Consider the following 17,899-nt stretch of genomic DNA (forward strand, 5'->3'; position numbering starts at 1 on the left):
GGAGTATAAACAGCAAAACTCGTGTGTGCCTGGAAGGTTACATAAAAGGCGTGCGTGTGCTGTATGTATGCACTTGGGCTATATCTCTCACAGCATGGCTGCTGAGTGACAGATATAAATAGTGTGATCACATAGCAGGCCAGTTTCCATGATTCACTTTAGTGGTCCCTATTTCTGATTTTTTTTTTTTTTTGGATGACAGGCGTCCACACCCTTTATAAAAGCACAAAGAGATAACACCTGTTTATGCGGACACAGTCCAGCAGGATCTGAGCTTTATGATTTATGTGGCTACAGAAAGAAAAAAAGAAAAACAAACTCTTAAAGCCTTTCAAAGCTTTCTGTTTCAGATATGCAGAAGACAAATCAAGGGCACATGACAGGAAACAGGAGAAAGCTCTTTCACTCTGATGAACAGGAGAGTGTAACCCTGTCAATAGGGCTGTGAGTGCAAACTTCAAGTCCTCTGTGTCCATAGCAAAAGCAAAAAAAAGAAAAGATGACGCAAGATCTCCAGATAGGAGCATCAGTTTCACAACAAATTAAAAACGCTAGCTGATGTAATAAGTCCTACCTTGGATTTCAGAGCGGGCTCAAGGAAAACTCCCTGAAGGCTGACAGTTTCTGATAAATGTTGATTCATTAAAAAAAAAGGCTCAAGGATAGAAGGCTGCCTTGTATGGCAAGAAGTAAAGAAGCATAAAGAGAAGAAAGGGAGGACGCTGACGAGAAGGAGCCAAAGGTTCAACTCGGAGAGGGCTCTCAAGGTCGAGAGATGAAACGCGTCTTTCAGCGTTTCAAGCTGGCGGAAATGAAGCCAAAATGGCGAGTCAGAAGAAGTGCAGCTGCTGTGAAGGAAGGAAGGAACACGCTGCAATAGAAACCAGCTCCAGCAAAGCATGCACACTGTGAAAGAGGCTGAAACACTGCTGTATAACACATTTTGGAAAAATACTTCATTAGTTAGACAATGTCGGTAAATATTTATTTTTTCAGCTGTTTAACTGTTTTTTCATCAAGTCAAATTTGCACAGAAATTGTGAATGAGTTTCGCCTGTGCTGTCTTATTTTGAAATCGGTTAGAGAAAAGTTAGAGGTGCTGGGTATCCTCTCAGATCTTATATATGTGTGATACTGTAGTATGGCAGCCCCTCACCAAGAAAACATTGTATAAGTTGCAAGAAGCAGAAGAGCAAGGAAGAGCGGACTTCAACTAGCAGCCCATTAAAACCATAATACTAGTACTGTGTGTTCAGAAACAAAACAGATAACAAGCCGGTGTCAGTGTTGATACTCTCATATGTCTGAGATTTTCATGGAGTTTGAAATCATTTGGAACTGACTGTGCCTGTAGAGCAAGCTGAGAGTAGTTGCAGTTCTTTTTTTTTTTTTGTCTGCAGTTGTGCATTACATTTGATCAGGCTGCTGGTGCAGTCCTTTCCTCCACTCTACACACTCATACGAACCAGACACACGTCTCCTACGGTGCACTTCCTGGTGCCACACACTTCTACCTGTCAACCTTGAAACCAGCACGGTAAAAACCACAAACGCTCCCCATACGCAAAAGAAAAGAAAAAAAAAGAAAGAATCCGCTGCGGAATCAGCACCCCTCCACTCTCCTCTCTTCATCTCCATTTTCTCTTCTCTATCAAGGAGCAAGGGATCTCTCGGCTTATCTTGGCAAGGGCTGTCATGCCGACAGAGCAATTATTATCGCCTTCTCCTTGCTTAAGTCTTCCAAGAGCCAAAGGAACACCTTGCTAATCAGCCACTTACTGTCATGCCCAGTGATATTCTGTCTAGCTAACATGGCAACCAACGTTACAACGGCAGCAGCGCACAACAATCAGAGATAAACTCCATCACAAATGAAACATAGGGTGATTTAGTAAAAAAAAAAAAAAAAAAAAAAAAGGAGGTGAGGGTGACACAGCTTAACTCAGCGCCCACCACTTAATAAGCAAACAAAGACTTATGCAAACAAGTCTATTAGCCTGTCACCCTGCCTCTGCCCCTGTTTAAATCAAGCCTGTGAGGAGTGCTGAATGCTAATTGTACACATGTTCTGTCTTACCAAGCTGCGCGCACAATCTTTAAACACTGCAAAAAAATTAATCTAGCAAATCTTTTGTCATCAGGATTTTTTCTCTATTTATGAAGTTGCGTCCAAAATTCAGTAAGCCATATGGTAAAGACGCAGCTAAGCAAAATATATGCAAAAAGGTACACTCGAGCTTCAAACACTAGCCATAATCATTACAATAAATGCATGAATGCATACTGTCAACCTATGGAAAAAGCACTTAAAACCAATAAAACAAACAATACCCTTGCAATAAACCTATTTCGCCCTCTGTCCGTAGCTTCCTGCCAGCCACCCAGCAGGTGACCACATGGCAGGCATGCGGGATTTGAATCACCGTTTCCCCTCACAGCATGCGTTAGCAGAGGCTCGGGAGCCAAGGAGCCAATCTCAAGGCAAACTCTGAGTTGTACAATCTGAGTTGTTACTATGAGTAATGCGTGAGTAATAGGAGCATTAGAGGAGGGAAGTGGATGTGAGTGCAGTCTGTTATTTTGATATTCAACATTAGCAGTGATATGTCATGTAGTTCTATAATTAATGGACAAAAGTATTTAAGAGATGAGAGGGAAGATCTGCGAGGCTTTAATGTGCTGCTGTTGAAGGCAAGATATTTATGTATGTAAAAATGCAACTGTCTTATCAGCTTCAATGACAAATTAAGGCTGTAAAAGAGAAGCACATCCCATTTTCACTAATTGAGAGCCTGAAGATTCACACAAACGGTTTCCTAAAGAGTTGTAAATGAGTACTTCACTGGGAGAAAGCTGGAAGCAAGCACCAATGATGGCTGCCCAACCAACTTGATTAAGGGGAGATTTTGTTGACTGAAATTACTTTAACTAATTGATTGATGTAATCTGACTATAAATGGAGGAATCTCTGTCTATCCTTCTTCCTGACTTTCAATTTTCTCAACAACCACTCATCCGACTTCATCAACTTTGTGTGTGTGATGCTGAGGACCCAAGGAAGTGCGGTGTTGACTGTCATAGTTTTTTCTTGGATAAGTGGTTCTCAAGAAACATAAAAAGGGAAACATTACATGAAAGTAGGTTAGGGCGATGGTGCATTGCAAAGGCAGAACTACACTACGACAATTTATAGCACGCAGCGGGATTGTATTTACTCAGCTATTCATACGCAATAGCTTTTAGCATTGAGCACATGGATTCAGAACCTACAAATTTACACAGGGAACTCTGTACCCTCTGTACATTTGGTACGTTTCTGTTTAAAGACTTGCAATGTCAAGTGCGAAGTTGTTTGTATGATGCTCTCAAGAAAGCTGCAAGCTGGGATGACGCAGGCCAAACAATCAGCCCTTACCGACATATGTTCGGAGATGGAACACACGTCTCTCACTGCCTGACCTGTGTATGGCTTTCCACCTACAAATTCCATTCATTCCAGCCGTACACTCTTAAAACACAGCAGTCACTGTTAAAAACGTTTCACTTACGGTCATTGCAGAATGAGCCACCATAGGACGTCATGGTGCAGTCGCAGGTGAAGCCCTCCCACTGCTGGAGACACACCCCCTGATGGTAGCAGGACTCCTCCGTACAGGTGGTACTGGGTCCTGGGGGGATGACCAGAGAAACAGTTCATAGTTAAGTTTTCCAACCAAACATATGGAAAATTCATGTGGATTCATAGCATTTTCAGAACCCAGAGAGAAAACCCTTCAGCTCTGCTGGCTGTCCACTTCCCTGGGCAATGACAGCTCAGGTTACAGCTCTATTTAGTCTGGGGAAGGACAAAGGAACATGATTAACATAGTATTATGTTCGTTTATAACCAGAGGAATGAAGACACCAGTGTTGGATGAACAACTGTGTGCATTTTATTGCAGAGGCTGGCGACATGAAGAAGATGAAATTTCATTATTGGGAGTGTCTGTTGTACCTTTATAATTATTTCATATCAAAAAACTTTTACTCCGGCCCAACCCTACTACTACTAGCACTGTTGATCCCACTGAGAATCAACACCTTCAGCAGCTTTCAGCTCATTGTGATAGTGAACAGTTGTTGCTGAAAACAGCTGAGCGTTAGTGACATAGACATAGTCTTATATGTAGGAGTTGGTGAGCCAAACCAGGGCGAAAAAATACATTTTAAAAAACGATTTATATTGAGACTCCCATGCAAGTCCCATGTTGCTCTGTATCTGTCGAATGTGTAAGCAAGCAACTGTTATCCATATGAACCTCATAAACTGATATACAGTAAAGTTAACTATTAAATCTTCTATCCTCCATGTTGTCAAAGCATTGTTTACTAGTGTGAAAAGCATAAAATAAAACATAAACCTCACATATCTAATAGGGGTGGAATGGTTCAAAAAAATCCATGGTTCGGTTCGTATGTTGCTGTTTTCCAGAAATACCATACATCAGCGTAAGATATATAGCCTAATAATCTACCATTTACAGTTTAAAAAAAAATCTGTTATTCTCAAGGACATGTCTGCAGAAACTGAAAGAATGAGGTAGTTTGATATTAGGCACCTCATTGTGACAGCCTTAGGTTAAAGCTAGGTGAGAAAGGGGGCAGGTCTGTAAAAAAGAGCTTTTCTTCTCCCACTCCAAAGTAATGTAATTGGCAGTCACAGTTAGGAAACTTTAGCGGCTCTGGAGGTCCATCCATCAGTAGTAAGAGCTACGCAGGCTGTCAGACAACTCCTGACAATTCCTCGTCATGTCTCTTCATAAAGTTCAGGAATTACCGTGTTGTTGATGTGTCGGCAGGAGGGGATACCTGACTCTCAACTCCTTGCGCTGTCAATTAACACACTGGAGTGATGTCTCCGTAGGTGAGCAAACATATTGGATGTGTTGCCGCTAGCATGAACAAAATTTCACTGGGTTACTGGCGCAAGGCTTTTTGGAGCATGCCCTGAACCAAACAATACACACATGCCCCGAACCGAGACAAGCGAACCGAACAGGACGGATTTTTTTCATGAACCGTTCCATCCCTAATATCTAATACTTGTGTTAAAAAACCCAGTGACTGGAACCAAAAGCAGCGGCAGCTCATCCATGAAAGACTGAAAGTGATTTGATTAATGTTGCTTAGAAATGTATTCACATTAAATCTGACGTTAATTCAAGGTTGAAACCTGGTGTAATCGGCGGACTAGGGGCACATTTGCATTGGAAATTAGTGTTGGTGGTGGTAGGTGCAGTTTAGGTTCTCTATATTTGTGTGTGTGTGTGTGTGTGTGTGTGTGTGTGTGTGTGTGTGTGTGTGTGTGTGTGTGTGTGTGTGTCTGGGTGGGGGAGTGGGGGGTTTGTCCTGTTGTTCCCTCCCACGGTCATGGATGGCTGAAGTCATTTAAATTGCCAATTAGAAACTCCACCGTTGTGATTTCTCTGCGGAACTCCAGCCACTTACTCAGATAGGTGCTGTGACAGGCTGCCTAGAAAACTCAAATTTTCCTCCACATTATACATACTACTGACCCAACGGGCATTGTCACATGGTATGGAAAATAATTAATCTAGTCTTTGCCTTTGTTGACTCTGTATTATTAGAAGCCAATAGGGCTTGTGGAAAAGAAAGTAGACAAGATGATCATTAGGTTTCCTTCCAACAAATCCTGACTTCAAATGATTGTTCTCAAAATTACATAGAAAAAGCTGAAGATTAGGATGCAGATCAAGTCTAAGGCAAGAGAGTACTTCTGGAAGGAAGTACGTGAGGTGGCTGTTGTATTGGTGGTGGGGATTCTTGTAAAAATCTCAATCAAATACAAACCCTTCCAAAGAACCATGATTCAGTGCCAGACTAATTTGTTTCTGCATAGATAAACAGACATCTCATTGTGTCATTTACAAATGACCCAATTAAACCCCCAACCTCAAACCAGCAGAAAATACATAATGGAAAAATTAAAAAAATAAAAATAAAAACAATAAACGATACATGAGAGCTTTTAACTCTGCTCCAAAATGTCCACTAAAATTGAATGTTATTTCTTTTTATCAGCTTGTTCTGTTAGTTGCTCCTAACCACCTTATTGCCCCATTAATTATGTGCTAATAAAGGGTTCCCTTGAGGAGCTTATCAAGCACATTGTCATAATTAATAACCAAGTCATGTAATCACTTTCTCACTCTTCCCTTCAACTACCGATTGACCAAACATTACCTCTCTATGGCTGCCTGAGAACCTGTTATTAGATGCCTTGGGTTTGTTGGAGCATAAACCTCCATCTGCCATGTTTGCTCCAAATGTTGAGGAAAATCCTGAACAATAAAGGCAATACGGCTATAATCACTGTAAAAAGCCAGAGTGAACACACACATCTCCACTACCTGGCTGCTGTCACCTGCCTCTACAACTAACAGCTGGGTAACAACTGGAACATCTGCTCACATATTGGTGGTGTAGTGTAGGCCAGAGTGCTCAAATTAAGATGGTTTGAGCTTTTAAAATATGTTCAAAAGGAAGCCAGTAATTTAACCAAGATTCCTAACTTTTTTGGCATTCTAAAATAATCTCTTAATTATTTTAAAAAATTTATTTTTATTCATCTTGGAATTATATTTAACTCTGCTACTGCTCATGCTTCCACTCCCACAATGTCAAATGCTACATTATTTTATTTAGTTTGTTGCAGTGCGTTTTTTCCCTGCAGCTCTCTCAGTCTCGGTGTCTTTCCCTTCTTGTTCTCTGTAGTTATGATCTGCTGAGTCAGTAGAGAAAACAAGAACCCGCTCAATGTTCTGGTCTTTGTTTGGCCTCGGGGTCTGGAGGGACCGGACCAGCAGCCACCTCTGACCACTCTGTATTCCCAGTCCACAAGCTAACAATGACCTCAGAGCCAAGGCAGTCAGGACGTTGGCAGTGATCCATGTGCAGGGCAGCACTACATTTTGGAAAAGTCATTTTCATTACAGAAAGTCAGAGAATAGGTCTCAACAGCTCTTGTTGGAGATCAATCAACACTAGAAACCTATCAATTACAGTTGTAATTTGAATGATTTGCTGTCAACGTTTGGCTTCTCTGCTGCATGGTAAAGAATAACATTCTGAATTAGATTTTAGTAAACGTGGATAACTAATCATGATTGTTTTTGATGTATTCCTGTGATATCAACAAGGGAATATATGGATTTGCAACAGCCACAGGTCTATGTATACTATTATTTGTCAAAAAAGGTCCACCCTTCTATATCCGCTCAATTACAAGCTCAGCTCATCTCTCTGGCACATCCAATCATTAACTAATATTAGCATCCATTTCAGGAGCCTACAGGAGTCAGTGTGATAGCTTAATGCAGTTTTAAACTGTGTTTGGAGCAAAGTAATTGTGGTGTATTACTGTAGGCAGGTAATAAGGCTGGTTGGCAGAAGTAGTAGCGTTAGGGATCGAGAAAAAAAAACGCTGGATCGGTGCCGCATCGAGTCGGCCAGTGTGGCCCTCAGGGAAATCAAGTCTGTGCTCTCCGACACTCAGTACGGCATTGAGACGTGGTGGCGGGGGGGTGAGGAGGTGGGGTGTATGGAAGGGGACGTGCTATGACCAAAATCTACTGTTATACTCAGGATTAACTGCTTGCCACATGAGCTGTGCAGCCTGGTGGTGAACTGAGCACGGCAGACATAAAAAACAAAACAAAACAAAACAAAAACAACAAATGCAAGACTGATGAGGTGAAAGCCAATGAGGGCGGGGTGTCACTGAGATTAGCCACACTGACAATAACATTAGAGGAGGGAGATACCTGCTCCATGTAGGTTTTATGGGTCAATAAAGAGGATGTACAGAGGACAAAGGCTTAGATTGTAAAGACTGCCCAAAGCTGTGAGACTTTGGGCGGGGTTACTGGGAATTACAGCCACAGAAAAATGCACTGAGTTACTGTAGTGTCTCTGTGCAGGTAGCAGTATTGTGTGTAATCAGCCTATAGAGGGGAGCAGATCCAATTTATATGTGTAAATAAAAACAGAAACAGCTATTCAACCCATACAGAAATGTAATATATGACATGTTTGTCCCTATAGCAAGAGTGATGTTGCCATATATGTGACCTATAAGGGGATATATATATGTTATTATCACATACTTTCATACATACACATATATGAAGATATAAGTTTATAACATATATGAAATACCCATAAATGTATACGATATATTTTTATATGGTAACATCATGTAACATTGGACTACAATATAACCATACATACATAAACATACGTATTTGTATGGGCTAGACATACAGTATATGTCAATAAATTAAATTATTCCAATTTATAATAGGTTTCATATATATTTTTACATATATGATTTTATTTTATATGTAGTCGTATATATATTACAAATATGGAAATTCAATATATGTAAATATATTACATTTGTATATGGGAAAGCACAGAACAACTTGCTTGCTTTCTACTTTGCTACAATCACTTGCGAATAATGTTTTTTTTACCTTTTTGAAGAACAATTAGCACAGCATATTATCAGTATCAGAAACACGTAGCAATCAAAAAATGACTTGTTTTTATCTCCTTCTCTAAATGACATTACTGAAATTAAATTGTTCAAAAAAAAAAAAAGATTGCTACCAGACTCCTGAGTAGTTTTCCACATAATTATCTGTCATCTTCTCAAGCTGAGCTATCCTTGATGAGAAAAAATTGTAAAGTTGGCATTCTGTGTGACAAAAAGAAATATTGTCACTAATAAGAACAACGCTGGATTATACACTGGATGATAACAGAATCACTTGAAATCAATTCTATTTAATTTCCCCTGTTGATTCACAGAATAGCTAACAGCTGATGCATCATTACTTTTGAACATGAGATGAATGCCGTGAGTAAATAGGGAAATATAGCAAAAAGCAACACATATTAGGTATTAAGGAAAGTACTTACAAAGTCCCTTTTTAAGCATTTTGTGAGATATGATGATAACCGTAACTGTATGTGATAGACAACTCCTATGCTCACTCACCATCGCAGCCTCGTTCCACCTGACCCACCCTGTGGAGGGCATCTGCGATCAGGTCGGGGAGTCTCCCATTCAGATCCACGGAGGCCAGACAGCCCTGGTACCCGTCCCGGGACGCAATCAGCTTGGGCAGATTGCTGTACATGTTCTTTGTCACGCCACCGATGTACAGCTCCCCTGCAAAACACATACACAGGAACGACTTCTGAGAGCTTGAAAATTTTACATTTCCTAAAGTGTAGACTTAATTCTGAACCGATACCAAATTACTAAAATGTGAAAATAATCACTTTAACTACTTTAATTTAGGATTTCAGCTACATTACAAACAAACATCATACATATCAGTGTTAGAGGGGCAAAGATAAAATGAGCCAAGAGTAAGATAATTAACAATGAAATTAAGATGTGAGGTTATGTAGGCAGAAAAGGAGCTTAAAGATACAACAGTATTTCTTTTTTTAATACAAGTAGGTGATATACTGGAAATCGAAAGGCTGGCCAGTCAATAAATATTTAAAACATGTCAAATACTCTGTAAATGGACCATTGCTGGGCAAAGTAACAAATAATGACAACCACATTTGCATCACCCAATGTGGTATCATCACCTTGGAAATGCATGGAGTCATTTGGAAACACGCCATTGTGTAAATACAATGGTTTCAGTCTTCTGTGACTGTCTATATCAATATCAATATCAATTTAATTTGTACAAAACTCATATTAGAGAATTGAATTCACTCCAACTGCTTTTTATGATATTGTCAACTTTATTATTTCTGTTTTGTGACTGGCTATCTTTTACTTTGCTTTCTCCACACTGATGTTAAATGTGTGGATTGCTTTACATAATGCACCATTGAAATATGATGACATAGTACTGACAAAGGAATGTCAATCAGCTTGATTGTGGGGGAAAAGTCACATTAAAAATCCCCACACGCTCACAATTTACATCTCCTATATACATATTACATCGGTTTCGAAAACATGTTCTCCATTTATGGTCTACTGCTAAATGCAGTCCCAGATGGCATAATCTGCCCTTTGATTATGAGACGTATTCATGTGCAGTAAGTGTTAACATGAACTTTCATGTGCATAAAAGAGAAGAGTTCTGATCAACAAGGAAACAAGGCTGAGATCATATAACTTGCTGATACTGTGCAGAACACTGTACCGTCTGTGCCTGTTTTGATTTAGCTACATGATTAATTTGCTCAATATAAAATGGTTCCCTATAGTGTTACTGTCGCTAAAGAGCAACAGAGCTAGTCACTGACCCATTTGTCTGCATACGAGTGACTCACAGATTGCACCTACACAGTGTTGTGTGTGGCTGATCCACAGTGACTGTGTGTAATACCAGAGACATGCAGCGGAGAGTAAACAGTATAGGCACCAAGAGACAGAATTGACATTTTAAAGCCAAGCAGCGTGAAAGTCGGGGGGGTGCGCTCGCGGGAGACGTCCCCTGACAAAATGCTTGTCATTACAAAAGGCACCAGGAACATGTTGTGACAATTACATGATTCAAAGAAGTAGCTTACAGTTGACATAAATAGATTGTGCAGCATTAAGGCTGAGGCACTGGAAATGACATTTGATGCTCATGAAGATTCATTCCATTGTCCTGCTCATATACTTTACTCTCCTCCTCTGAGAGAAGAACAGAATATAAACAAGAGCACTTCCTCATGAAGGAAGCGGACTTTGTGAATCCTCTGTGAGATGATAAGGCTGAGTTTTGGGATATCTGGGTGCTCAAGTACAATTAAGGTCTCTTTACATTACAACATAAAAGGAAATATCTATCCACTTTTAAGCCCAATTATTTTCCCTTTCTTTCTCCCTTCCTCTCTCAACCCTCTGTTCTGTAGAGTTGTGCAGAAAATGCCAAGTGAAATTATGAAAAACACAAAGGGGCCTTTGATGTAAGTGCATATGAATAAACACGGTTTGAAATGCTTCAGGCATTTCTCATCATCAAAACTCCTACTTTACGCTTTATCTTTAAGTAGGCATAAAATGAACATCCAGCCAAACCTTTCACACGGGGACGAGATCCTGCCGCAAAGATAGAACCATCAGAAAACAGAAAACCTTTCCACTATAAATATTTCTACTATGTACATATCTACACACACATATATACATTTTTTTTTTTTTTTCCAGAGCTGAAAACCACAACTTTCAACTTTAGCGCTCTGCGAAGCAATGAGCCACGAGGTCAATTATATGTGGACTTTGTGTAATGGAATGAGTCAATGATGTTTGCCAACTTCTCTCTGGAATTAATGAGTACTTGACACTTCATATTTCCCAACCGGGGCTCTCGGGCATTATAATCAATACAATGAATTCATTAGCTGTCTGACTGACTGATGTCCTGGAATCGTGGCTGCAAGAACCATTTAGCAAATATGAAATTATCGGTGTGGAGTTGATCTCAAAAGAGCAAACAGTGAATTTCTTGCAGAAGTCAACAGGATGTTTGAGGAAATCCACTGGCTGTGACTACATAACCGGAGTAGACAAGAGAGGAGGGAGGGCTGTGTCAGATGTACTGTAAAAATTAGTTATGCAAGTTTTGTTTTCTTCCAGTGGAGTAAAGACTAGGGAAGACGATTAAATACACACTCCCACTCAGAGAGAATCAGTGTGTTCAGTTTGAGTCGAGTACTTTTAATTTGAATTACAGATTTCTTTGGGTGAAGTTTTGACTTCTTTGTCCAGTTGGGCCACAGACAGTTTGTTCCACACAGCATAAATTACAGCTCGTTTTAAATGTGACATGGCTGCAGTGTTGCAAGGGGTGTTTGCTCTGGAAGTTCCATTTCCTAGCATCTCAAAGCTGTTAGCAGCCAAGTTAGCATGTGTGAAATTCACAATGTCTTCGCAAAAAAACTAATCCAAGTGGTGCTACATGCATATATTCATGCAGCTTAGTGAACCAAGACAAATCTGTATCATTTTCTTTTTTCTATTTATGCACTAGAACATTTTTATTTCACATAAAAATGAGCATAAAGCTCTTCAAGGACATTCACCATTTCTAGGTTTGTTCACAGAAAATGCTCCTCATTAAATGTATTTTTCCGACTTGGGTGCCTAATAAATAACATGCAGAAAACATGACTGTGTAGGGGCGTCGTGTGGTGTAGTGGTCTAAGCAGGCGCCCCATGTGTAGAGGCTACAGCCCTCGCTGCAGTTGGCCCTGGTTCGAGTCCCGCATCGGACGGCCTTTACTGCATGTCGTTCCCCCTCTCTCTGCCTCCCCATTTCCTGTCTCTCTCCACTATCCTGTCCAATAAAGGCACAAAAGCCCCCAAAAAAATATACTTTAAAAAAAAAAAAAAAAAAAAAAACTTGACTGTGAAACACTGACTCATTTTGTTTTACTCTTCGGGTTATCACACAATTATCAAGTGTGTTTTGTACAACATAGACAGGAAATAATGTAATTAATGTTTACTTAGTGCTTGTTGGCTTGTTATGTTGTGTGTAAAGATAGATAGATAAATCTATCTATATTGACATATTCAGTATGTTTAGCCCATACAAATATGTATGTTTATGTAGGTATGCTTATATTGCAGACATATATTACTTAAATTTACTATATCCATCCCAAAGCCTGTAAGTATATGTTGATATTGTATACATTATGGTCCAAATTTCCCAAAAAAGGAAAGACAGACATGATTAGAATTAATGAGAACTTAATAAGAAAAACATATATAAGCGTATAATATTTTTATGTGTATGTTGTTTTAATAAACTTGCACGTGTAAACTGAATATATATATTATTAACATATATACCATGTAAAAATTAAGCATATGTTTTTAGATGTAATTACATTTCTGTAATTAGGGGTGTCGCAATACACCAGTATTGACGACAACAGTGATATTTTTAAAATTAAATATTGATATTGTGTTAGTAATGTATATATAATAATATCGTGATGACAGACGTTAGACCGTGTGGACATTTTGTTTATCAGTTCATCTGGTTGCCTTTTTTCTATCCATTAACTGTAATTGTTCCTTTTGTACGCTATATTACAGTTATGGTTACAGAGTCTCTCTCCACCTCCCTACATTCATATTTCAGTGCAATTCATCTGCCAAAAAAGAGAGAGAAAACACACAATAAACAAAGTGAAACATTAATTACACTGGTGGCATTTCCTTTTCCATACATATTGCGATAATATCGTGAATTCTTTTGGCCATGACCATGGCAGCCCAAGCCACACGATACTTTCTTGCCATTCATACAACTAGATCTATGTTTAAGGCTTAAGGTCTTTGGGACTGTTCCAAAGGGGGCAGGTTAGAATGATGAGTAACCATTTTCCCCCCAGCAAGAAACCATGTCCTGCTCTGGCTCCGCTGCCCCAGCAGTGATGAATGCCTGTGCTGCTGAAGAGCTCAGTGCAACCCACAAGACGGGACCAATTACAGCCTCCCAGACATCGCCAGAGACCACTACCTCCACATCTCTACAGTTACCATAATGACCTCTCAGGGGCCAATGGGGAGGAGTTGGGATGCGATGATACGGGGCCCTGGAGAACCTCTGACAGCACAATCTGGATGAGCACACTGACTTAACATTTACACTGGACAATGCAACTTTTCAGAGGGTTTTAAAGTGAAATATAGATTTCTGTGATGATGGTTTCATTTGTCTTCCGTGGTGTGAAAACCTCATAAATCCATTTCTGCTGATACAAAAATTTGATCCGTGACTTATCACAGAGATGGGTCTTGACCTTAAGACCCATGACAGCCATTCACAATTTGTTATTTGATTTCTAGCAAACAGGAGCACTGACTGAAAAGTATTAGTCATTTTCTTGATACCTTTCAAGTTTACTCCCTTGGAGGTATGTTGGCTGCCCCAGACAAGCGAAAAACCTCACAGCTCCAATTCAACTGTTTTCATTATCTTTGAGTTATCTGCAATGGGAATGAATTCCATGTATGTGAGACCCCTGAAACCCATCTTAACATCCTAAGTGTTTGATGTATGAAGCGCTTCAGATTTTTTCAGAAAATAATGTATTTTTTTTGTGGAAAAAGTTAACTTTTTTTAGACAGTGCTAAGCTATTCATTATCAGTAAACCTTGTCAACTCAAAACAAGACCTGTATTTCATACTTGCCTGTAATTGGCTCCCAAGTGAAGTGATGGTATTGCAGTCTTTGCCCATTTCTAGCAATACTTTATTATACATTATTTATGTCCATCATTAAGAGAGGTATGATGATGACAATAGGCCACAGACGCACAATGCTGTGTCTCATCTCTAAACAATACCCCCTTTTGCCAATTCCCTGGCGTACACAAAGCCGACCATTAACTTTCATTAAATGCTCTATTAAGAACGTCTGCCTCCCTCTCGACTCCTCACTCTCTCCGCCTCTCTTGCTTGTGTTGCTTCGCTCTCATGCTGCCTTTTAATTGACAAAGATTGAATGTTTCCTGATGAGGGATGCAAAACTAGAGATCATATTGTGATGGGATCAGGCCAGCCGCCACACCCGACGACAAGCTGACGTTCAGACCCATGAGTACTCAATAGTATTCATTCATTCATTACAATATCAGCCCCTCTGTCATAGCTGGTAAACCCATTCAAACTCACATATGAAGTCTGCTGTGAGCTGTGCAAATGAATGACTGTTCGGCAGAGGCGGTGTGTGTTATATAGGCAGGGATGGGACAATGGCAGCCAGCAGGAAGATGCAGAGAATCTGTGATTGCTAATTACAGAGGCGCTCCGCAAAGATGCCACAACAAGACAATTGGTGTGAAGAATAAATGTTGGTGCTGCTTGTGCGTTAATTGCTGATGCTAAATTATAAACAGTGTAATTATGTTGTGTGTTGTGTCTCTAATGTGTGTGACTCTGAAAACAAGTGGTATAGCAAGATATGTTTTGTATTCTGCAAGGATAAAAGACTCAAGGCGACTAAAGCTGTAATTATTTGATACTGTAGTGACAGGTTTTCACTAACAGGTGCATGCTCGCTCGCAGTTCTATTGTAAGCACAGGTACTAATACGCTTTCAAAGTCTTTCTCCCTCCCTCTCTATAACTCTAAGTGTAGGGAGCTAAGTGAGGGAGTAATTGGAAACAATGAGCTAAAACGCAACGTTGGACGTCTGCAATGAAATAAAATTTACTTTCTGTAGGTTTAATTTGGATGCTGTCACCACAATTACGAATTACAATTTGAACAACGAGTCATCAATCTTCAAGTTGAATGTTCTCACACAATTACTACTTTAAGCAGTGATGTTTCATTGTGTTCATCATGCACTAATTACTGATTTTGCATTGCAGCGTGTGGAGTGACAGTCATTACATGCCCAAAATGAATCACTGCAATTCAGTGTTTCGAATGCACATCCCCATCTTAACATTTGGGTTTTTACTTTGCTACTGATTAGCCATCAGTTCATTATTGTTTGTTGCGCGGCAAACTATCGAATCTATCTAGCCTTAAAAACTTCAACAGCAAAGATAAGATTCCTGCCGCTAACCGTTTATAAACAACAATCGAGTACTAAGCATTTACAGTTTCAAAACACTTTATCACTGGATACCAAAGCAATGGGAAATAATTTCAGGGGCTGGTTGCACAAAACACCTTAAGTTTCTACTTAAGCATGACACTTAAGGTTTAATTTCTCCTTAGCTATGGGAGTCAAGGGTGTTGCACGGAAAGTCTTAAAAAGGTTTCCCTAGTTAAGGAAAAGATGTAACACATTTGCAGCAGTGAAAGAGGTTTACAGCTACTGTGTCCATGGAGACCAATTTACTGCATTTAGCACTTGCGATACCTGTTATCACTTTTGGGAAGCCGGTAACATTAAAGATGTGTGCTGCTATTTCAGCCTCATTATCACCATATACTCAGTCATGTTGCAATTAAGATAAAGTCAGAGGTACCGTTAGTGTTTTTCCTTGCTTTGGTCGCTAAGGTCTTCTGTGCAACGATTTTACTGACTTTAAGTGATTCCTTAAGTATAAGACTACGAACTGTTTGCTAGATTGTTTATATGTATGTGGACATCTAAAATATAGCAGTTCAACAACTCTTGTTACAAGGTAGTGTGCCTGGTATATTAAAGGTACAACACTTTGTCTAGTTGCATTATACCAGCATTACATTATCTTTGTATGGAACCCAGTAAATTGCAGAAAAATGGAAAAAAGAATTTGTAGGGGTCCATGGCCATAATGCAATGGCCGAATATTATTTTAATTAATATTAATATCATGGCCAGATATCGCTGGTATTTACACACTGTCATCATCATTGTCATGCTTGCTTTTATGTCATGTATTGCACAGTTTATGTACTCTTCAACAGCAGCATTATTATTTGATTTGTTCATCTCCATCACTTCCCTGGTGTGTCTCAGCTGTCGCACATGGAGTTAATAAACCCAGAGATGCCAAGCTTTACAGCACATCTAAAGTCTCTTAGCTGCTCTATAATAATTTATGGCACAGCTTGATATATTAAAATGATATTATATTAAGCTGCAACTAACCCATCATTTCCCTCTAGTGATATGTATCTATAGCAGAGAAAAAAGAAATACCAGAATTAATTATTTCTAAAAGAAAAATTGAGGATAAAGCATGCAACTGCCACCATGATGCTTCATTGACCCAAACACAATCAGTTGGTGTGTGGGTCCTTGAGAGAGCTCCTAATATGTGCCCGCACTCCTTGGTGGCACTTTCTGAAAGATTGTATAGTGACACAGACAGGCATCATTACACATTTTCATGCTTCCATTCTCCCTCTATGAAATGTCACTCCGTATTCAGTGTCCTTTCGCTTTGCCTTGGCTGCGCTCTCTGCTCTCAACTGCACTTCAGTTTTTCTCACTTTGCTCAGTCGCTATCTTTGACTCTCCATTTTCCCAATGTTTGTCTTAATCTCCCTGCCTTTTCGGATTCCACTCTCACAGCATCCTCTCCGTTTTTATTTATTTATTTATTTTTATCTCCTACCCCTCTCTCTTTGCTTTACTTGACTCTACCCTAGCCTCAACTGACTGCAGAGGTCAGTTGTTCAGACTTACTATCTGACTGTTTTACTGAACTACTTTTCACTACTTTTTGCTGAATTGATGATGTCTTCAGTCTGGAGGTGGTCCAAAAAGTTGAAATTGTGGCTGACTGTAGGCTCACTGAAATTCTGTTGAAAATATTATACATAAGTCAGCTTGATCTCAGTGAAGAGATTACCTCTGTGAATCAGACAGTGTGGCTGCTGTCACAGTGTCATAGCAGTTATTCTGTTATTCACTCTCTATAGAACAGCTCTGCAATTGCACTCCTATCAGTCTCTGCTGTTTAACTTGAGAGGAGACACAAATTAAATATCTATAAATTATGTAAAAATAACATTCAGGTTTTAAGGTGGATTTTCCCCTTGATTTTGCCTTAAAGAGGTCTCTCAAGTCTCTTTTAAGCTCAGTCTTTCTGAGATAGGGACCTGTGTGTGTGTGTGTGTGTGCGTGTAAAAAGAAAACAAATGCACCTATGACGATATCCCATTCATCAGGGAGCATTTTTACAAGCCGGGCCCCTGCCAGGGGAGTATAGGCCAGCCAATGAGACCCCAGGGATTTATGACTGATGTGGGACGACAAAGCCAGCCCCAGTCTCTCCTAAATAAGCCTACAACTGATTGTGCACTGTGCATCTATTTTTCCTTTAGTCTTTTGTGTAATTTTGAAAATCAAAAAAGAACAAGTGGAGGGACAATTTAAAAGATTATATCATCGAAAAAGCTCTTAC

General features: G+C 39.6%; 1 protein-coding gene across 7 annotated transcripts in view; it reads right to left on the bottom strand.

The window, feature by feature from the left end:
• nrxn2b (neurexin 2b) overlaps positions 1–17,899 on the bottom strand; it is a 721,062-nt gene that overhangs the window by 303,854 nt on the left and 399,309 nt on the right. For all 7 annotated transcript variants that reach the window (XM_056368788.1, XM_056368786.1, XM_056368783.1 and 4 more), the window contains 2 exons: positions 9,062–9,235; positions 3,549–3,668 (listed from right to left, as the gene is read on the bottom strand). In XM_056368788.1, coding sequence (XP_056224763.1) covers positions 3,549–3,668; positions 9,062–9,235 — 294 coding nt within the window. The remainder of the gene's footprint in view (positions 1–3,548; positions 3,669–9,061; positions 9,236–17,899) is intronic.

This window comes from Seriola aureovittata, chromosome 23, assembly GCF_021018895.1.
Source record: "Seriola aureovittata isolate HTS-2021-v1 ecotype China chromosome 23, ASM2101889v1, whole genome shotgun sequence".
Taxonomy (NCBI): Eukaryota; Metazoa; Chordata; class Actinopteri; order Carangiformes; family Carangidae; genus Seriola; species Seriola aureovittata.